The 23,886-nt window shown below is 40.6% G+C and overlaps 1 protein-coding gene across 1 annotated transcript in view; it reads left to right on the plus strand.

Moving 5' to 3' along the window:
- The first annotated feature begins 2,108 nt into the window (after positions 1-2,108).
- col4a4 (collagen, type IV, alpha 4) overlaps positions 2,109-23,886 on the plus strand; it is a 94,815-nt gene continuing 73,037 nt past the window's right edge. Inside the window, exons 1-3 of the mRNA XM_041795866.1 lie at positions 2,109-2,223; positions 10,909-11,057; positions 13,052-13,094. Coding sequence (XP_041651800.1) covers positions 11,011-11,057; positions 13,052-13,094 — 90 coding nt within the window. The 5' untranslated portion in view covers positions 2,109-2,223; positions 10,909-11,010. The remainder of the gene's footprint in view (positions 2,224-10,908; positions 11,058-13,051; positions 13,095-23,886) is intronic.

Here is a 23,886-nt window from a genome sequence, read left to right on the forward strand (position 1 = left end):
TGTGTAGAAATGTGTCCAGCTGACCCTGGTCACCCTCCCCTCCCTCTCCAGCCCCAGGTGACACATCGGCCCTGTGATGAATCCTCTGTGCCCTACATGCCTAAAACGTACACACAGGACTGTAGATCCAGGTTATTCAATTGGAGGCTCGGGGCCGGGTCAGGCCCCTAAGGAGATTTTTAGTGGCCCTTTAAGTAGACTACTTTTGTTTACAGATACTCCACACATTTATCTTTGATAAAATAATGTAACTTTATTGCATTTACACGATCATCAGTGATGATTATTCCCCAATCTTTTTGTCCCACCTCACAGTTATACTTGTTTCAACCCTCTCATTCCTACCTGATACACGTCCCTCCACCTCGATGTCTCAGCATGCACGTTTCCACACCTGTGGAGGTTCATGAGAGCATGAAAGTCTGCAAGCCAGAAAAAAAGTTGACCTCTACCACTACTACTAAAAAGAAAAGCACGTAAGCACAGAGAAGAGATTAACATGGATGCAGCTGGCAGCAGTTTGATCAGAGCGGGAGTTTAACTACTATAAATCTAATTGTGTGAGTCAGTGGTGAAGTAGTGTCTGCAGAATGGATATCCCAAAAAGGCATGCAAGGCCATGTTGCATGTCACTGGTGGGCTCAGAGAGGGTGCAGGGGAGTTAATCACTCCTGATACCCTAATGTTTTCAAGAATGGCACCAAAGTGCGCTCTTGAATACCTTTATGGTAGATACACAAAGTGCCCTCTAAGTCAGGGGTGCTCAAACTATGGCCAGGGGGCCAAATGTGGCATAGGGTCCAATTTTGATTGGCCCACAGCTAAGTCTAGAAATAAAGATAAAATATGGCCCACCTTTGAAAGTGATGCTTCTGTTTAACTCTATTGTATGTCATAGTTTTAGCACAAAGTGGTGCTACCACGCTAATTCTGTAAACAAACATTTTGACAGGAAGAATTTACTGATGTTTTTTCTGTGACTAAACTGAGACAACAATGCACATGGTAAAAGAATACATGCAAACAAAATGGTAATAATTTCTTGTTTTCAAAACATTATGATGGGTTAAAGCAGCCAACAGCAGGACCAATAATATTCCAGGGGCGGAGCCAGTGGTAGCTAGGGCCAAACAGGGCCCCCTGAAATCTGATCAGCCTCCTCAAAAACCTGGAAATGATTGTCTATTTGCCTTTTCAGCCATTAAATCCAGCATTTGGTGTTGGGTCAGGTGTTGCCATATTTGAGATCAGATGATCTCACTCATCCCTCTTTAGCTGATGGCCAGCTGATTTGCTCTAAGTGTGCTATTAGCTAATCACTCTCATGCTGCCTTATTTAAACTGCTCTTTCCTGGCCACGTCCTGTTGTTCTCTCTGCAAGCTCCTATTGCAACCCTCCTCCACCCCAGCTCCTCCTTCATTCTGCTTCTGACTTGTCATTGATGTCTGCTCTGGGGATTTTGCTGCTTCTCTTACTGCCTCAGGCTTTCCCTGTTTGTGTAAGTAGAGCAGAAATGTGCAGTTCCTGCTTTTTTACATAGGGGGATCTCAGAAGAACCACACTGCCAAACATAAATACCAGCAACAGATGCTGATTATTAACTGCTAATAAAGAAGCATCCTTTCCCCTCAGCAATATAATGATTATTATTTATATTTACATTTTTATTACTATTAATACTATTACTATTATTTCTATTATTATTATTATTATTATCATCATCATCGTCATCATCACCAAAATGATAATAATAATAATAAAAATAATGATAATAATGACATAATATAAATAATAATAATAATGATTATTATTGTTTTTATCATCATCATAATCATTACAATAATAATAATAATAATTATTATTATTATCAGCATCATCATTATTATTATTATTATTATTATTATTATTGTTGTTGTTGTTGTTGTTGTTGTTGTTGGGCCTTTATTTTTCAGAAAACACGATAACAAATTGCATCTCTCCGGGCTAAACCTCTCTAAAACGTCTCCCCTTCATGCTTTTATTTTGTACCTCCCATCACACGGCCCGGAAGCGTCTGAGCTTCCTGCTGCACGCGCTGCGGGTGGTTGACGGATGCAGAGTTCGCAGCGTGTGCAGCGGAGCGCTGCGGCTTCACTTTGTCTGCTAAACTTTCAGACTTTTCTGTCTATTTCTGTCTGACATGAAGAGCGCGTGAAGCTCGGGACTGAGCGCGAGACCCTCAGGTAAGCCCACCTGTGTGTGTAGACGAGTGTGTGAAGGTGTTTAAAGGGTTTATGCGAGTGTAAGATTCACCTGTTAGACCGAGCCTCCGCAGCTCTCCTCCTAATGATCAATCAGCTGTTAATTAACTCTTAATGAGCGTTAACGGGCGGTGACGTCACTGGGATATTGATGGTTAATGTTGAAAATGAAGGGGGGAGAGGAAGTCTTCAGCCCGGCTTCACTTCAGTCCTGCTGCTGGATTTCAGACCAGGTCCAATCTGCTGACTTCAGTCTGAGTGTCAAATCTTGATTTGATATTTAGATATTAAAACGTTTCATCGTGACGCTTTTTAACGTGATTATCGACATGGATGAGATCATTCTGATCAGAGCTGGACTAAATCCCTGAAGGTTCTGCAGACAGACTTCCATCAGCTAAATGTTCTCAGAGGAAACTCCTCCAGCAGAGAAATGAACTCTGAAGGAGCTTAATGTGACTTTTTGTGGATGGTTAAAAATAAATCATATTTAATGTTTGAATCATGATGATGTAGTGTTTTAAGACAGAGAGAAGATGCATGAAAACTATTGAAAATCAGAGTTCATTTGATTATAACCATAGAGTAGGGCTGTATCTGCTGTGATTACAGTAAGTGTGTGATTGGACATGGGCTCAGTCCCATTTTTAAGTTTAACCTGGTTTCCACTTTGCACAGTTACGTAGGCGAGTCAACAGGAAGTCCATTCATTCCAATGGGAATCCCTGATAAGTAACGTGCCTGCAAAGCCCCTCCCCTCCTAATATTTTCCAGTATGTTGGAATAAATTGAACTTTTGTGGTGGATATTATAGAGATGTATGACTGCATGCTAGCTTAAGCCCATTTCAGATCAAATACTCGTGACAAGAGGAGTTAAAACTCGCCACTGATTGTGAGAGGCTGCTCCTATAGTTGGGAAAAGGACATGACTATAGTACTTAAGTAAAAGTATGGTTAGTTGGGTACAATTTTGCTGAAGTAAGGAAAAGTACTGGTCTGTAAATCTGCCCAAGTAAAATTAAAAAGTAAGCCATCGTTTACTCAAAGTCAAAGGGAATCATTAGGCAAAGGTACAGCCAATTGCCTGGGGCCCCTGACTACTAGGGACCCCCTGAACACATAATCCAGTATTATTGTCCAGTATTCTGGATCTTTAAATTTTAAGGGGTTAAAATGCTCATTAAAAGCGTATCTTACAACATAGACTTGGTTGTGTTAACTTAAGATAATAAACTGGAAATATCTGTGGAAATTATTATATATTTGCCTTTTTATTTGGAAAAATAACAGGAGCATATGTAATTTGGTGTATTAATGGTAGCCATTTTTATAGCCAATATTCTATAAGTCTATTACCAAATTAAATTTAAACTAAATTATATTTGGTCACTTTTTGAGAGGTTATGTTTGGTAAAACATCACCAAAAAAAAAAAAAAAAGAAAAAAAGAGAGAGAATGGAACAAGTACTTTTGACAGAGGTGTGAGCAGTGAAATATTTCCTTTGTAATCGACCTTATAACCACAAGACAATATGAATCTATAACCAGGCTGGTTATTACGAGGCATTAATTAACCTAAAGTACAACAGCTGTTTAGCCAAATCTGAGATGAGCCTTTGTGTTCTTGCTGGTCAGCAGTGGTTTTGGCCTTGGAACTCTCCCATGATGCCATTGTTGCCCAGTCTCTTTCTTATGGTTGAGTCATGAACTCTGACCTGAGTCAGTGAGGCCTGCAGGTCTTTAGATGTTCTGGGTTCTTTTTGGAACTCCTGGATGAGTCATCCGTGCACTCTTGCGCTCTTGGAGTCATTTTGGTAGGCCGGCCACTCCTGGGAAGGTTCACCACTGTTCATAGATTTCTCCATTTGTGGGTAATGGCTCTCACTTGCTTGGCTGGAGTCCCAAAGTCTTGGAAATGTCTCTTAACCCTTTCAGACTGATAGATGTCAGTGACTTTGTTTCTCATCTGTTCTTGAATTTCTTTCGATGGCTCCATGGTGTGTTGCTCTTTGAGATCTTTTAGCTGACTTTACTCCGTGTTGTGTTCAGATGTGTTTTGTGTGTAGAAAAAAAAAGTCAGATCTCTTGATCTTGTTTTATCAGACATTATTTCAGGCACAACTGAAGTAAGACGTGAAGTGCAAAATCCCAAGATGAAATCTACTTAAAATGTGAGAACATGTAAACAACCAATTATTTCGCCTTCAGATTATTATTTTCAAAATGCATGATACTAAATTTTTGTATCTGATATGCTGATATTTCCAAACTCATTTTATCCAACACACACGCCAGCATATATTATCACCTTATATTATCATTAACACGTGTCTCCTGTCTGACTGAGCAGCCTGGTAGTTGTTTCATGTTTTAGGCCTCACTGTGGGCCTCCTTGAGTGTGTGAAACCTTAGGCGACCAACTTCACCTGATGGTACAACCTGCTGATATTTAGGGCTGATGTATGATCTATACTGCTGAGTTGTCTGGCTGATATATCGGCTTTAAATATCACCAGATCTGCCAATATCAAGCAGATAATTATTTTGTGACTTTTAGCTTCAGCCATGAATGCATCAGGTAATTAAAAGGTTTGTCTTGGATTTAAGAGTGTTTAAAGGTACAGTCTGTAAAATTGGGGAATATTAGCAACATCTCATAGTCAGATTCTAGATTGTGACGCTCACTTCTGATGGTAGCCATGGCATCCATTGCAATTTTTGAAAATGGCTTTCTGTTGTTTGGTCCCTTCTGTGGAACTAATGCAAGATGCAAAAATCTAAGATGGCAGACTCCATTGGGAGTACCCTATCTATGTTTGCATAAAAGGCTTTTTCTAAGTAAATGATAATAAAAGAATTATCTATACACTACAGCAGAGGTCATCAAGTACATCTGCACAAAGGCCACATTTAGTCACGACAGACACTCCAGGGGCCGGACTTTCAAATACACAAAAATTAAATAAACATTTTGGTCTGGTTGACATGCTATTGTAGAAGTATTTGTATTTTCTTTCAAAATGCAGGACATTTTTAGACATTACCAGTGAGATCTATCCCTGTTATCTACTATGCAGCAGGCCACAAAGAGACAGGCCTGACAACAGAACTGGCTGGGCCCCTGAAAATCCCAGGGAACGGGCCCTCCACAGTTGTGATTTAGTAGTAGTATTTACTCATTTTAACGCTTTTTTGCATCTTTAACCCAATTTTTGCCATTTTTAACCCCTTTTGAACCACTTTTCTTGCATGTTTTTTTCCCCCTTGTGCCACTTTTCTTCTATTTTTGTTAGTTTTTAACCTCTTTTCATTACATTTTTTCAACAATAGTTGCAACTTTTAACCAATTTTTACCACTTTTCACCCATTTTTGCTACTCTTTAACTCCTTTTTGCAACTTTCCTGCCTATAATTTCTCTTGTGTGCCAATCTTGAATACCTTTTCACTAACTTTTTCAGGCTATTTTTGCTGTATTTTTGCCACTTTAACCCATTTTTGATACTTTTTGCCCCTTTTTGCTTCCTTAACCAATTTTTTGCCATTCTTTAACATATTTCTTTATTTTTTTTTTTAACTATTTTTGTCATTTGGTAATTTGGTTAATTTATGCCTTTTGCCCCCTTTTCCCTCTTTAACCAATTTTTCCCACATTTTAACCTCTTTTCACCACTTTATCTGGTCATTTTTGCAGCACTTCTGCCAACCTTAACCCTATTTTTAAATACCTACTAATTATGAGAGTAAATTTCTGCAAAACAGATCAAATATTAAGTCATTCACACATTATTTCAATATTTAACAGCAGCAGACATTTAAAGCCAAAGTATACTACTAAAACCTGAGAATTTTCTTTTCCTCCTTTTTTTAATTTGATGATCTTTCGGGGGCCGGTCAGGAAGCTTTGAGGGGCCGGATATGGCCCTCAGGCCGCCAGTTGATGATCAGTGCACTATAGGGACAATACTGACTTTAATATGCAGTTTGCATCTTTAACAGTCTCCACTCTTCTTGGAAGGCTTTCCACATAATTTTAGTGCACAGGTGCCAAACTCAGGGCCCGGGGGCCAAATCCGGCCCCTGGAACAGTTTAATCCGGCCCGCAAGATGATCTAATATTTCTGTTATAAGTGGCCCATCAGTCTGAGGTCTGCAGATTTCCTCAAGTATAAAAATGTGAACTTATCCTTGATGATTTAAGACATCCTTGTTAGGTCATAAAATCTGAAAAAGGAAGGAGTAAAAATATTTAGATAAGAAGTCAGGAATATGGGAAAAGAAGTTAATTTGTGTTTTAATTTCATATTTTCAATTTAGCATCTCACAATTAGGACTCAAACTTAGGAATTTTACTTTTAATTTCATACTTTGAGCATTTCAACTCATAATTTTGACTTCTCATATAATATTTTGATCTTTAAGATTCATAATTCTAATTTTTTAGTGATATTTTGACCTTTTAAACCAGTTATTTTGTATTTTGCCTCATATTTTCAACTCTAAACTTTGACTTCATAATCCCATAGTTTGACCTTTTAGACTCAAAATTTAAAATTGTTAATCATATTTTGACTTTTAATTTCATGATTACAAATTTTATTTCATATTTTGACCTTTTAAACTCATGATGTTGAATTCTTTCCAATATATTTGAAATTAAAAATATTATTTTTCACTTTCAATTTCATGTTTGACCTTTTTGAACTAATACATTTACTTTTCTCAGATTGTGAGCCTTCAAACTTATCTTTTAACTTTTTAAATGTCAGAATCGTTTATCATCATTGCCAAGTTTTTTTTTTTTCATATTTTATTACTGGTGAAACAAGGTTGATAGTTTATGGTTAAAAAGTCAGCCCTGTGAGGCCCTCAGGTTAGTCCTGAATCCAGAATACGGCCCCTGCTGTGATTGAGTTTGACACCCCTATTTGAGAGTGTTTCTGTGGGAATTTGTGCCCACTCATTCTGGAGAGAATTCATGAGGTCAGGCTGATGTCGGCTTGCAACTCTGTTCTCCATAGAGGGCAGGGTCTTGTATGGCCAGTCAAGTTCTTCCACGCTGAGCTCATCAAACCATCTCTTTATAGTCTGTCTTTGTGCTCTGGGGTACAGTCATGTTGGAATAGGAAAGGGCCTTCCCCAAAGTTGGGAGCATAGCATTGTCCAGAATGTCTTGGTTTACAGAAGTATTAAGATTGGCCTTCAGTGGAGATAAGGGGGCTAGCCCAAACCATGAAAAACAGCCCCATACCTCCTCCACCAAACTTCACAGTGCAGTCAGTCAGGTAACATTCTCCTGGCATCCTCCAAACCCAGACTCTCCCATCTGACTGTGTGGTCTTCTGCTTCATGGTTGAGCTGCTGTTGTTCCTAAACGCTTCCACTTTCTAATAATATTGCTTACAGTTGACTGTGGAATATCCAGCACGGATGAACTTTCTCAAATCTTATTGCAAAGCTGACATCCATCATAGTACCACGCTTGACATCACTAAGCTCTTCAGAACGGCCCATTGAGGGTCACAGATGTTTGTAGATGGTGCCTGCATGGCTCAGCACTTGTTTTTATACTCCTGTAGCAACAGGTCTGATTGAAACACCTTAGATCACTAATTAACAGGTGTAACCAAATAGTCATTGACCTTCTTTAGCTGACTGTGTGACAGAAAACTCTGATGCTTTTCTATAGAGCTCTAGGCTGGATATCTGAATGAGTCGTGCAACTCTGAGAAATGTTATCAGCTTGTGGAGGGCAGGATGAAGAGATGTGTCAGTTACAGATGAGGATGACATTATTAGCCCCTCTATAAAAACGCCAGTGTTTTTTTTTTTTTTTTTCTGTTAACACAGCTTCCCCAGAAATCCTAGTTTTATTTTGGGTGCTAATATTATTATACTTGGCACACAGAAACAAAATTATATCAGAAAAACTCCCAGGATCTAAATGATGACCCCCTGATGCAAATAGTCAGTTGTGTCTCTTTTCTGCTGGATAATAGCCTGCAGTTGTTAGTTGTAGTTTTAGTCTCTCGTCTCCTGAGGAATCCCAGCCCACTCTTGTTTGGCTGATCTCTCAAGCTCCTCCAGATCTGATGGACCTTGGTCTTCAGTTCATCCCACAGATTTTCAATGAGATTCATGTCAGGGCTTTGGTCCAGTAACATTCACTTCAGTCTTCTCAAGGTAGTTCTTCATCAGGAGCCATGGATGTTTTGGTTTTTTTTGCTGATGACTGCTTGAGGTTTTCTTTCAGAATCTCCATGTATCTTCTTTCTTCATGGTTCCCTCCACCTTTATCAGATTCCCATTTCTAAACTTACTGAAGCATCCCCACGGTGTTATACTCCTACCGTAGTGTTTCACTGTGGGGACGGTGTTCTTTGGGTCATACACCTCTCACCAACATCTCTGTGACCAAAGAGCTCTAGTTTAGTTTATCTGAACAAAGGACACGCTTCCATGATCAGAATCTGTCTCCAGGTTGTCCTTAGCAGACTTCAGTCTGGCATGAAGGCCTTTCTTCTGCAGACTTTTTCTTGGTTTGATCCTGCAGGGCCCAAGTGATGGTCTTCTTTGAGACTACTTGGCTAAGACCTTCTCTAGAGTCTGGTCAGTTGTTCTGGAATCTTTAGACACATCTCTCACTAGTTTTCTTTCCAGGGCCTTTGAAATCTTTCTCTTCCTACTTCTGCCAGGCTTGTTCTGGACTGTGTGGCTCTCTGTGAATTTCTTGATGATACTTCTTACTCTAGTTCTTAAAACTTGGAAACGCTGTGATAACTTAGTACAGTAGTTCTCAACCTTGGGGTCGGGACCCCCTTGGGGGTCACGAGACACTGAGAGGGGGTCCCCTGATTCCCTAAAACAAACTTAGAATATTTTTTAACTTACACTGTTGCCGCTTTACACAAATTTTAACCAATTTTTATCAGTTTTCCCTTCAATTTAAACACTTTTTTGTCATTTAACACTTATTTTTGTCCATTTAAAACCCTTTCCACTGTTTTTTCTGCATGTTTTGCCACTTCTAAACCGATTCTTGCCACTTAAGCCTAATGTTTCCTCTGTTGACCCATCATTGCCACTATTAACACCCCCCCCCCCTTTTTTTTCTTTCTTTTCTTTACCACAATTTTTCCAATTTTACCCACATTTCACTATTTGGTATGCCCATTTTTGCTAGTCTAACCAATTTCTGCCAAATCAATTTTTCATCCCATTTCACCACATTTCCATACATTTTTGCCAATTTAAAGCTGTTTCAGCCACTTTTAACTCCCTTTTACCAATATTTATGCCCATTTTTTCCCACTTTTTACCCATTTCTGCCATTGATTTTTTTTTTGCCATTTGTATGTAATTATTGCGACTTCTAACCAATTTCTGCTATTTTTAAAATCCAATTTCACCACTTTTTTCCATTTTTTGCCATTATTAACCCATTTTATCAAATTTTAACCTATTTTAACCCCTTTTTTCAACAAAAGGGATTTACACTTTTAAGAAGGCTATTTACTACACAAAATATTTAAAAAAGATGTGTTTCTTTGATAAGAGTGGTTGTTTTATCAGGTTAAATATAGAATATGATTATCACAGCTTAACTTTATAATGGACCATGGTTTTGTTGACCTCCATGGGCCCCAAATTTGGCTTGGTGCCAGAAAGCTCTCTCATTTATCCCTCTTATGTGCGGCCTTGTCTGGACATGACTATTCTTGAATGGCCGTGTACAACCACCTTCAGGTGCAACGGGGGTCCCCGGTCCCTGGCACCTTTATTTTGGGGGTCGTGGGCTGATAAGATTGAGAACCCCTGACTTAGTAGATCCTTCTCCTGCTTTTTGAGCATCAGCATTTCTTTTTCTCCAGTCTAAACAGGTTTCTTTGTTTTTTTCCATGATGCTTTCTCCAGTGACAGCTCCAGTCTGGTATTGTGGAGTGCTTTGAAATTTGTGCATTCTTGCATCTTACTTCCTGCTTGGGTCGATCTGTTCTGCTCAGATTGCCCCATACAGCAGGGCAACGTTGTGCCTCTGGGCTGGAGATGGACCATGGTTTGTGCATGAACTAGACATGTGCAACATTGATGGAGTTGTGTGCTGATAGATCCTGTAGAATTCATGGGTAACAGTGAAACACAGTCTGTTCAGTCAGGAGCACTCTCATCATACATTAAGTCATTTTTTGTTAATTGGATCTACAGGTTGACTTGGTGGAGAAGGCTCTGCTCTAAAGATGGTCCCTGGGTTGGTCAGGCAGCATGCTTTGACTTTCCAGAGAGTGCATAGCTAGAGACCCTGATATGGATGGATACATTTATGACAATCCAATACAATGAAATTAGTTCAAAAGCAATTAATGCAAAGTAGCATGAATCTGTGAAACAAGCCTTATACTATAAAAGAAGAGGCTGGGGTGGAGGAGGTTAGGTTTTGCCAACAGCAGCAGCAAGGTGCATCAGCATGAATGCAAGCAGGGATTAGTGAGAAGTACGCCATTTTTCGTGTGTTGAGGGGAAGAGCTGTGATTGGCTGTGGGAGCTGGGAGGTGACAGTTGGGATCAGCTGGCCATCAGCTGATCACAGCTGGGCATATGACTACCTTATCCTGCATGAACTATCACCGAGCTTCACCTCTAATGTTGTTTGTCCTCTTGTCTCTGCAGGACGACCACCAGCGCCAGGGCGTCTTCACTGGTTCAGAACCAACTGGAGGCGGAGTCAGAGCAACAGGGCTGCAAAGTGGGCGGGACGTCCAATAAGCAGAGATGCTGCTTACTTCCTGCTCCGCCCCCTGCAGCTACACCTTGCTCTGGTAAAAGAACTAATGTACTAAATATGACATTTCTAGCCTTGTACTCACAGAGTAATGTCATTAAACATGCTACATACTATTTTCGATGAGACGAATTTCCCATGAGACTGCCGTTATTTCTCAAAATATATATATAAATATAAATAAATATATATATATATATATATATATATATATATATATATATATATAAATATATATATATATATATAAAGCAACAAATATCCTATCGTAGTAAAAACGCAGAGCGAAATAACACGTTTGCATGCGTGCCTCCCCAAAATTTGGTCCAGTCTCGCTGCTCAGTCATATGTTTATGGTCCAAGCTGCAACATTTCATCAAATGAATTTTAAGGGTTGAAAAATCTCATCATTAATATTCCATTAAGGAAGATGCTGGGTCTTGTCCAGTTACAAACCTGATCTAAAGCATGTAATGTAGGGAGAGTCTGTTTATGTTTTGCTGTCATTATTGTGCATGATTTAGGCGAAAACCCAGGTGAAGACCATACGCAGGTTAGATTAACTGGCTTGCTTAAGGGAATGTTTTAAGTGACTTGGCTCAATCAGAGCGTCAGTTCTTTCTCTCTTTCAGAACCAAGCACAGTTAAGATATACGCCAAATCTTTTTAGATCATTTTTTAAATGATGACAACAGAATTAGCTCATCAGATACACTATATTGCCAAAACTATTCACCTGCCTTGACTCACATATGAACTTAAGTTACATCCCATTCTTAATCCGTACGGTTTGATATGACGTCGGTCTACCCTTTGCAGCTTTAACAGCTTCAAATCTTCTGAGAAGGCTTTCCACAAGGTTTAGGAGTGTGTTTATGGGAATTTTTCACCAGAAGTGCATTTGTGAGCTCACACACTGATGTTGGATGAGAAGGCCTGGCTCTCAGTCTCCGCTCTAATTCATCCCAAAGGTGTTCTGTTGGGTTAAGGTCAGGACTCTGTGCAGGCCAGTCAACTTCATCCACACCAAACTCTCTCATCCATGTCTTTATGGACCTTGCTTTGTGCACTGGTGCACAGTCATGTTGGAACAGGAAGGGGCCATCCCCAAACTGTTCCCACAAAGTTGGGAGCATGGAATTGTCCAAAATCTCTCGGTATGCTGAAGCACTCAGAGTTCCTTTCACTGGAACTAAGGGGCCAAGCCCAGCTCCTAAAAAACAAGCCCACACCATAATCCCCCCTCCACCAAACTTTACACTTGGCACAGTGCAGTCAGACAAGTACCGTTCTCCTGGCAACCACCAAACCCAGGCTCGTCCATCAAATTGCCAGATGGAGAAGCCCAACTGGTCACTCCAGAGAACGCGTCTCCACTGCTCTAGAGTCCAGTGGCGGCGTGCTTTACACCACTGCATTCAACACTTTGCATTGCACTTGGTGATGTACAGCTTGGATGCAGCTGCTTGGCCATGGAAACCCATTCCATGAAGCTCTCTACGCAGTGTTCTTGAGCTAAACAAGGAAAGCAAAGTGAGGAAATTTCACCACTGGACTTGTTGCACAGGTGGCATCCTATCACAATACTACGCTGGAATTCACTGAGCTCCTGAGAGCGACCCATTCCTTCGCAAATATTTGTAAAAACTGTCTGCATGCCTAGGTGTTTGATTTTCTACACCTGTGGCCATGGAAGTGATTGGAACACCTGATTTCAATTATTTGGATGGGTGAGTGAATACTTTTGGCATTATAATGTATGTGTATGATGTCACCGAACACCAGTTAACATGGTCACAAGTAAGACCATAACACTAGCATTAAAGAGCTTCCTATTCATACACTGAGTTTGCTGACGAGTGTATTTCTATGGTGTCAAAATTCTGATAAATACTTCATCCAAGAAACAAAGACAAATTTGACCTCCTCACTGCCACAGTTAATCATTCTATCTTTGTTTGGGTCAGTGTTGAGTGGGCTTCTTCTTTGTCGATGTCCGTTCACTGACTCCTGCTGTGTTTCCTCCTTCAGGTCCCTCCTGATGATCCTCACAGCTCCTCTAGCTGCTCAAGGGGTGAGTTCATCCATCGTTTCAAATGTAAAACTTTTATTTTGGTGGTTTGTCTGATGAGTGCTGATGGTGTTTCTGATGCATTCATGGTGCTCGTGCGATGCAGAGGCGTTCTCAGGCATGACGTTCACATCTTTTTGTGTCGGGTGAAGATCCTCTCGGTCCATTATGGAACAATGAAGATCAGGTGTTTTCAGGTTCATCTAAAAAAGCAGGCTGGTTTCTCAGCTGACCTACAATTCCAATTCCAAAAAAGTTGGGGCACTGTTTAAATGTAAAAAAATCTCATGACCCATGTTGTATTTACCATTGAATATAAATAACATATCAGATGTTGTACCTGAGATATTTTACCATTTCATGAAAAATATTAGCTTGCCAACACATCTCAAAAAAAGTAGGGACAGGTCATGTTTATAACTGTGTAGCATCTCCTCTTCTTTTAAAAACAGTCTGTTACATCTGAGAAGTGAGGAGACCAGCTGCTTGAGTTTTGAAAGTGGAATGTTGTCTCATTCTTGTCTGATGCAGCATTCTAGCTGCTTAACAGTCCTGGGTCTTCTTTGCTGGATTTTACCTTTTCTGATGCTCCAAATGTTTTCTAATTGTGAAAGGTCTCGACTGCAGGCAGGCCATTTCAGGACCCAGACTCTTCTCCCATGAAGCCATGCTGTTGTGATGGATGTGGTATGTGGTTTAGCTGGCAGAGACGTTGTCTGGATGGGAGCATTTGTTGCTCTAAAGCCTCTCTCGATTTTCAGCATTGAAAGTTCCTTTCCAGATGTTTAAGCTGCCCACGCCATAGGCACTAATGCAACCCCATACCATCAGAGATGCAGGCTTTAGAACTGAGCCAGGAGAACAAGCTGGATGCTCCCTCTCCTCTTTAGTCCACAGGACACAACATCTGTGGTTTCTTGGAAGGATATCAAATTCTGATTGGTTTGACCACAGAACAGTTTTCCATGTTTCCTCAGTCCATGTTAAATGAACTTTGGGCCAGAGAAGATGGCGGTGTTTCTGGATCCTGTTCACGTATGGCTTCTTCTCTTCATGATCCAGCTTTAGCTGTCATTTGTGGATGGCACAGCCAACTGTGTTGACAGACAATGATTTCTGGAAGTGTTCCTGAGCCCATGCAGTGATTTCAGTACAGAATCATGCCTGTTTTTAATGCAGTGGCCCCTGAGGGTCCCTTCAGCCTTGTCCTTTGCTCACAAAGATTTCTCCAGATTATCTGAATCTTTCGATGAAATTATTGGCTTTAGATGATCAAAGTTTGCGATTTTATGCTGAGGAATATTTTATGAAATTGTTCCCAATTTTTAGACTCAATTTTTCAGTGATTGGTGAAGCTCTGCCCATCTTTACTTCTGAGAGACTCTGCCTCTCTAAAATGCTCCTTTAGAGCCCAGTCATGTCACTGACCTGTCGCCAGTTAACTTAACTAGTTAAAAAATGCTCCTCCAGCTCTTTTTCATGAATACCGCTTACTTTTCCAGCCTTTTGTTGCCCTGTCCCAACTTTTTTGAGACATGGTGCAGCCATCATATTCAAAACGAGTTAATATTTCTTCATGAAATGGTAAAATGTCTCGGTTTCAACACCTGAAATGTTATGTTCTATTTTGAATGAAGTATGGGTTTATGAGATTAGAAATCATTGCATTTTGTTTTTATTTACTTTTTACACCACGTCCCAACCTTTTTGGAACAGGGGTTGTAGATCATTTATGTCTATTTTTCCTTTCCAACACCAGTCATATAACTCTAGAGACTTGGTTACATTTAAAGGCTAGATTTTATTCTGATAACTGATTTGTTGAGGGTTCCTTTAAATCATTGAAAAGTCATAGATTGGACTTTTGAAATTCAAGGTCACAAAGGCCTTGAAAAGTCAGCACTTTGATTTAATCATGTCTTAATGTAATGTTTGTGTTCTGGGTAGATTTAAACCATTTTCATTATTCTTATTCAGTGCTTGTTCACATTAGTAATGTCATTTACAGCAGTGCTGATTGTACGTAGCCTTGCGTGGGATCCCTGCTTCTTACAGCTGAGAGGCAGGAGAGCTGCAGAAATGTTGTGTTCTGATATTTTTACTCACCGTGGAGAAACATCCTGAGTTTTTTATGTCAGATTAAAACTACATTTTAGCCTTATGTTGGTCTTCTTGATGCAAACCAAACTAACATTTCCATCTGAGTTTTTGGATTTGATTGAGGTCTGGGCTTTGACTCGGCCACTCCAGAACATTCTCCCCCTGTTGTATTTAAACCATTTCTGTGTAGCTTTCTCTGTATGCTTCAGGTCATTGTCTTACTGGAAAATAAATCCTCTCCCAAGCTGTAGTTCTCCTGCAGACTGAACAAGATTGTCCTCCAGGATTTTCCTATATTTTTCTGTCATTCATTTTAGCCTCTACCTTTTCAAGCCTTCCATGGTGAGCTGCTGAGAAGCATCCCCACAGCATGATGCTGCCACCACCATGCTCCACATCCAGGATGGTGTGTTTGTGGTGATGTCAGTGTTTGGTGTCTTGTCTGAAGGCCAAAAAGCTCCAAAGAACTTTCTTCCTCTTGACCATGGAGTCTCCCACATACTTTTTGGTGAACTCTAGTCCAGATTGAATCTGAGTTTTCTTCAACAGTGTCTTTCTCTTTGCCACTCTCCCATAAAGCTCTGACTGGTGAAGAACCCGGCCAACAGTTGTTGTCTGCAGAGTCTCTCCCATCTCAGCATAGGTGTCTTGGTGTCCTCTCTCACTAGTCTCCTTCTTGCACGCTCACTCAGTTTGTGAGGACGGTCTGATCTAGGTAGATTTACACATGTGACATATTGCTTTGTTTCTTCATGATGGATTTAACTGAACTCCCAGGGATGTTCAGAGCCTTGAAAATGTTTTTTTATCCATCCCCTGACTTAGACTTTTCAATAACTTTTTCTCTGAGTTGCTTGGAGTGTTTTTTTGTCTTCATGGTATAATGGTAGCCAGGAATACTAATGGGCCAGTGACTGGACCTTCTAGACACAGATGTCTTTATACTGCAATCACTTGAGGCACATGGACCTCTGTTTAATTTGGTCAGTCACTTATTTCAAATTACATTTTTTATTTTATTGACATTACTTTGAACAAATGTGTTTTCACCTGGACATTAATGAGTTTTTGGTGACTTTTTCTGGCTAAAATGCCAAATTATATAGAACATGATTGGTTTATAAAATCAGTAACAAGGTAAAACATCCACAGGGATAAATACTTCTATAGACACTGAAGATGTTTGAGATAACGTCTGGAAACAGAATTCTGAGCATAATTCAGAGAGATTCATCTTTGCTCTGCTTGATTGTTTTCATCCTTTTCAGTTAAACTCTCTTTAGGTCTTTAACTGATAGATATCCTTCCGCAATGTGAAATATTTCTCCCCGTGCCTTCAGGAGAAATAATCCTAAAAATGAGCTGGTGTTGGTTGCAGAGTAGAGGTTTTTGGGTGGGTGTGTAAGCCTTTTCAGGACTCTGAACTGAAGATTAATTTCCCATAAATCTGGCTATTGTGACTCGAATTAAAAGTATTTATTAAAAGAATGTGGACTGGCCTTTCCAGGCAGCTACTTTCTTTTCTAACATTTGGTCAGACTCAGAACTCAAAGTGTTGGATTCATATTAAAACATGACGCCTGAGCGTAGAGGAACGTCCCAGGCTGATGGTGTTGATGGCTAACAGTTAGTCCCTATATGAGGATAGTGCTGAGGGCTGATTGGAGATTAAAAAAAGCCTGTAAACAGTAAATCTAACTGAGTAGATTTTACTCAAGTTAAATAAAAATCTGCTCTGAAAAATGTCATATTTGGTCCCCATCTGTTCAGAGTAAAGTTTACTCTGCTTGCAGAGAAAGTTCATGAGACTTTTAACTCTACATAGCCCTTTATAAATCACTTGGTAATGTTTGAACTGTAGGTCATAGACACTTCATTGTTTTTTTTATCTGAAAACTCTCTTTTGTGCCTGTCTGATCATGTCCTCCATGCATCTGTAGCTCTTACAGAACATTTTCTAGTGAGCCCTGAACTTGGCTTACTTTCCAGGGTCTCTGAGGATGGTGTTGTTTTATATAACAAGAAGTGACAAGCGCATAAAAATGTTGATAACTTTTGAACCATAAGTCATAGTTACTCTTTCTTTCCTTTGAAAGCTGACTTTCTTGTTGTTTGTTTGCTACCCTCGGTGTCTCCGCAGCTCTAAAGGACACCGTTCTAGGGAGCCTGGAACTTCAGTGGCTTTTCGGGGTCGTCACAGATAGGCACATTGTTAGATAACCATAATAAGCATCTTTTTTATCAATTTTTAATCCATTTTGGATCGCTTATTTCAGATTTTTGCCTAGGGCATTGCCATGTTGTTTACCACAATGCATTGTAGGAGTTGCAGTCAACCATTTGCGTCTCTGCTGCTTTGAGGAGTGGCACAAATGAATCTAACTGCAAAAAAGCGCATGGACTTTTTTTTTTTATATATATATATTTAAAAATTTTGAGAACCATTGGTCACAAAATGTATATTTTTCCACCACTGTGTCCCCAAGAGATGGGAGAACAAGTCTGTGCAAAGAAAAGGCTTGGTCACTAATGTTTTCTCTGTGTTATAAATAAAAATCTGAATTTCAAATTCTGATTAGTTTTTTCTTTTGTCTTTAGAGACCAATAACTTTTTAAAAGTTCAAGTGACATTACTTTAGTAGATATACTCTTAAAGCCCAGGTTGTCCTGAAAAAAAGGATGTGTAGAGCTTGACTGTGCACCACAAGGTTGATGTTTTATGAACTTTTTAAGGCAAAACGTCCAGGAGAGACACACTCATTAAAAAAGTAGCTGAGGGCTCAGAGGGTTCACTGATTAATCGTGATGAAATGACTTAGTCCAGCAGACCTCCTATGGCACATCTGAGCAGACAAAGGGAGGCAAGATCTAGAGGAATGGTTCTCAACTGGTGGGTCGGGACCCAAAAATGGGTCGGGAAGCCCCTCTCAGTGGGCGGGGATGTGTGCCTGTGAACAAAATTGCACCAAATTGTCCATGAGACTCTAAAAAGCATGCATGTTTTGTCCTGTTTCCTTGTTTTGTTACACCTTTTCTACTGTCTTAGGCCCAAGCGCTACTATTTCTTATTAAATACACCTGATTGGCTAAAAAATCTGCAGACTTTGGGACACCATTCTCCTTAAAGAGTTGATGGTGGGTCCTGTGACTCAACCAGTTGAGAACCACTGATCTAGAGGAGTCTAGTACTAAGCTAAGAGGCTAGCTGAGCCTCTGTAACTGCTTTTTTCCCTCGTTTTGTCATGAACTTGCTTTTAATAGGAACGCTGAGGGACTGTTGAGAAAATAAACCTTGTGGAGTAAGAAACCAAGTAATGATATGCCAATCATTAATGATCCTGTTCTAAGAAACAGCTCTTTAATGTGTGTTGCAGCTAGCTCTTGTTTGAGAGCCAGTCCCCCGTCCACATTTGAAATCCCAGACTGGTACCAAATAGAGCCATTCAGGAGCCAAAGACCAAGTCTTAGTACCGAACTGAGAGATAAATTTTGACATTTTTTAGTTGAATACACCACTCTTGTGCATTTTTAGAGCAAAAGAAAGAGGCTTTATTCAAGAAAAAGTTCTCTGTCAACTATTTTCTCCTGTAGTTATTACATAAGAAGAGGACTGATTATATTATTGACTGATTTTTGATTGGCCGATTGCAGGTTTTCAGTGTTTTCCTTGTCTGACCTGACAATAAAGATATTTTTCTGATTCTGACTAAAACTAATCTCCACATGAAAATTGTGTCAGTCTTTATGTCCTGTATTAATGTCGATTTTTATCTCTTCATTTATGGTGGAATTAAATTTCTGCATCGTTTACATTCTAGAGAGCAATAATTGGTGGTTATTAAAGTCCCTGTAAGGTGAAATCCAAACTTTCTGTCTTAACACTCTAGATACGTTGGAATATGGTTTCTGTAGACATGTGAAAACTCTGAGATCCACATGTGACTGAATTCTGGATTTAGACAGTAAGAAAGTTTTTTACCCCTTTCCTGGCTGGGTTTAATTTAGGCGGGGTAAATATGGGCACTGATGATGTCACACAATGGGGAATAACCCCACCCCCCTAATGCTACAATATGATATAATGATATCTTTAGTCCTGAATGATTCAAAGAAGCAGACTGTGGCTTTGTCTCTCTCAAAGCACAAACAGTTTAATCCCTCCTGTCAGTTAGGATTGCTTCAGTTTAGCATAGTATTGTAAAATAGACAAGGTCTAATCCTGCAAAGTCTGTCACAATAAAAGCCTCCAATGCTAAGCCTGATTGAAGAAATTTATTTTGAAGATCAACTTCAGAAAATGGAGTGTTTTCAGTGGCAACTTAACAACAAAGACATTTCATAAATGGGACAGAGACTTAACTTCACAAAACTCAGAAAATGAGATCAAAGGAACACCCAAAGAGTTAAACACAGGATGAGAAAATGAAACTGAGACTTTGTAGCTCTAAACTGTCTATCGGAGTTTAAGCTGCAACCATCCGGTCCCAGATTCAGCCTGCCAGCATGCAGGAAAAACAGGCTTAAAACCCCACTTGTCCCTGCTGCCACTGGCTTTTTAAATGATTAGTTGTATTCCTGTTATTGTTGTATTGCACGCAGTCTCTGGTGCTTCTATTTATTGTGTTGCTTTTACACTGGTGTGAAAAAGAATTTGCCCCCTCTCTGATTCCTGAGTTTTTTGCTGATTTATCACACTTAAATGTTCCAGATCATCAAACCAATTTTCATATTTCACAAAGAAAACCCAAGTAAATGGAAAATGCAGTGTTTGAAAGATTATTTAATTTTCTTAAGGTGGAACTTATCCAAACCTCTCTGGCCCTGTGTGAAAAAGTAATTGCCCCCCTTGTTAAATCATGAGTTAACTGTGATTAACCACAGTTTTTGGAAAGCTGAGTTCAGTTTCATTGGCCACCTCCAGGCCTGATTACCTCCAGATTTGTTGAATAAAAAAATCCTTAAATAGAAGCTGTCAGACAAAGTGAAGTAGGCTACAAGATCTCAGAAAGAAACGCATCATACCACGAGCCAAAGAAATTCAAGAACAAATGAAAAAACAAAGTGGTTGGAATCTATCAGTCTGGAAAAGGTTCCAAAGACATTTCCAAGGCTTTGGGACTCCAGAGAACCACAGTCAGAGCCATTATCCACAAATGGAGAAAACTGGGAACAGTGGTGAACCTTCCCAGGAGTGGTCGGCCAACCAAAATCACTCTGAGATTGCAACAATGACTCATCCAGTAGGTCAAAAAAGAACCTAGAACGACATCCGAAGACCTGTAGGCCTCACTGGCCTCAGTTAAGGTCAGAGTTCATGACTCAACCATAAGAAAGACACTGGGCAAAAATGGCACCCATGGGAGAGTTCCAAGGCCAAACCTCTGCTCACCAAAAAGAACACAAAGGCTCATCTCACATTTTCCAAGAAGCATCTTGATGATCCCCAAGACTTTTGGAGAAATATTCTGTGGACTGATGAGACAAAAGTTGAACTTTTTGGAAGGTTTGTTACATCTGGAGTAAAAATAACACAGCATTTGATAAAAAGAACATCATGCCAACAGTCAAACATGGGGGTGGCAGTGTGATGGTCTGGGGCTGCTTTGCTGCTTCAGGACCTGGACCACTTGCTGTGACTGATGGAACAATGAATTCTGCTGTCTACCAGAAAGTCCTGAAGGCTAACGTCCGACCATCAGTATGTGGCCTCAAGCTTAAGCGCTATTGGGTTATGCAACAGGACAACGACCCGAAATACACCTGCAAGTCCACCTCTCAATGGCTCAAGAAAAACTAAATTAAGGTTTTGGAGTGGCCCAGTCAGGACCCGGACTTAAATCCAACTGAGATGCTGTGGTGTGACCTTAAACGGCAGTTCATGCTGGAAAACCCTCCAATATGGCTGAGTTACAGCAATTCTGTGAAGAAGAGTGGGTCAAAATTCCTCCACAGTGATGAGAAACGCCCATCACCCGTTATCACAAATGCTTGATTTCAGTTGTTGCTGCGAAGGGTGAAACAACCAGTTATTAGGTTCAGGGGGCAATTACTTTTTCACACAGGGACAGATAGGTTTGGACCCCCCCCCAAAAAAAAATTAGATAATCATTCAAACACTGCATTTTCCATTTACTTGGGTTGTCTTTGTGAAATATAAGAATTGTTTTGATGATCCAAAACATTTAAGTGTGATAAATCAGCAACACTCAGGAATCAGAAAGGGGGCAAATACTTTTTCACACCACTGTATATGATTGGTCTGGATGTATGTTCGTCTGCTGGCTGCAGTACAAATTACCCTTCACATGGATAATTAAGAGAACCTTGTAGCATTTAAAAAAACTGGGCGTGGCTTCAGCTCATTCAACAGACACGCTTACACCATCGTAGAGCTGATTCAGCTGCCTCTTTTTTCATGATTTCGAAGCTTAATTTTCTACACTTAATGATGTTTTTGGCCTGGTGGTTCATAACACACTGGCCTGTCATACAACAAACCTAAAATACAGATTCATTATTATAACTTAGGACAATCTTTGGCACTCAGTTCCTCCTCCCTTGTCTGTGTAACTTAAGAATTAATCAAATTACAGAAACAGACATTTACAGCAGCTACATTCTCTCTAACTTATGAAGGATTTATGAATTATCCAACAAACCACTAAAATCAGAGACAGTTTCAATCTGAAAATCTTTAGCCTGACTGCCTTGTTCCCTTTCGCTGCCTTACCCCGAAGTTTCATATACAGCGTGTGCGCTCTGACCAAAAGGTGAGTGACCTCGCCCACTGGAAGCGAGTCTAGAACGCTGTGCCGCAGCGCGCAAGCCCTGATCAGCAGGAAGAGATCACGGGAGAACTGCGAGGAATAGTATGTCAACAGCGGACCATTTTACCTTTTGGGTTTAATTTATCATACTTTCCGGTGTAAGTCCATGATATTATTGCTTCCTCCATTAATTGAGTACATTAGGAAGTTAAAAAATTAATGTTTCACTCAAAGGATCTGTGGTTTTATGTAAAATTCTTGGCTAAATATCCCCAAAAGTTAACTTTTCCTCGTCAATGGCGCCATTGTAGCTCTGTGACCCACTGACCGGGGACCCTTTGCTCCCACTGCAGGATGAAACATAATGTTGATATAGTGATGATTTACGATTGGGAATCCATGCATTGTGTTTTATTTTGAAACAACCGGATATTCTTCGCTTATGACTTCCATGGTTGGTGCTTTCTGAACGACAGTGAATTTACGAGGTTTGGCAGCGGCCGGCACTGAAATAGACCTGCAGCGTATCTGAAACGAAGCGGAGCTAAGTGCTGCTCCAGACACGTGCCGCTGCCGGTCCACAGCGCCGGCTATGGAAATGCTCTGATAGACTAGAGAGGGATTGAGTGCTCCACAGTACGATTAGCCGGTGTTCCGCGGCGCGCACGCTGTATATGGAAATTGGGGGTTATTAGTGGGTGCAAATAGTTTTAACATGTTGTATATCTGCTGTAAATGCTTGAATCATTTCCCGATATGTGTTACCTCTGGCTGAAGCTGAGTCTTCTCCATCAGGTGTCACTTAAGACGAGACTATAACTGTAATACAGAATAAATTAGACATGCAGCTAGCTCGCATTGTGAGACAAGGTGAGAGTGTATGAATCCATGCAGATCCTACATGGATATAACGTAGAGACGAATTTCTCCTGAAAGGTTTGAAGGCGTCTTCTCCTGTAGCTAGAGTGTCTGAAGCTCAGTCACAGTGCAGAGTATTCGTCCACGCCTCACTCAGTGCACGCAGCATGGCTCACGTGACAGTATGGGTTCACTGCTGAGCATGACGATGTTTGCTTTATAAATCTGTAATGCTGGCCGAGCAAAAGGCTATGGCAAAAAAAAAAGACTATGGCGCAGCGCTATGGTCTATGTTGTCTATGAGTGCTGTTGGTACCCAAAAGTAGCTCAGTGTGTTTCTGCAGTTTGCAGTTGGCACAGTCATGAACTACATAAAACTTTTGCATTTTGATAGCACTCCTCTGAGCAGAGCTCAGTTCTTGCCCCCATCTCTGCTGTGACCTCATCTGCAAAGCACCTATTGGTCTACGTATTTGGGGCCCTTTGGGGGCCGTGTGTTGGGTGATATTGGCATTGTTACCTGGAGCTTACATGTTCAGAGCCTGGGTTAGTCTGACAGCGGGGGCCGTGTGGAATTAATCAGTGAGTTTGGGACATAATTGGGATTAAGGGTCTCTCCACTGAGCTCTCATGCTTTCTTTCAGGCACAGGTATCTGGTGTTTATTTAAAGAGTACTCTGATGGAGGGATGATGTGGAAGTGTCCCTGTAGAGGTGTGGAAGCTTCCCCTCCAGCTGAGGTCGTCAGGTTCAGACGTTTGTGTACGGCAGCGCTATCGGCCCATCGGCTGTCGGCCCAGCCAATCAGAGATGGGGTGATACTGGATGGTAGATGGAGGATTAATAGAAGTCATGGGAGAGCAGACGGAGGGAGGATGCAAACGGAGGAGCGATGGAGGCTGCAGGAGGATGGTGTGAGTGCAGACGGCTACGGCAGATAGAGCAGTGATGGAGGATAAACGGACGACTGATGGAGGGAGGATGGTGTGATTACAGACTTTCAGAACAAAGTCCTGACAGCAGATAGAGCGATAGCCACATTCCTGCTGCTGATAGCCACGCCTGACTGGT

The sequence above is a fragment of the Cheilinus undulatus genome, linkage group 2 (genome assembly GCF_018320785.1).
Source record: "Cheilinus undulatus linkage group 2, ASM1832078v1, whole genome shotgun sequence".
Lineage (NCBI taxonomy): Eukaryota > Metazoa > Chordata > Actinopteri > Labriformes > Labridae > Cheilinus > Cheilinus undulatus.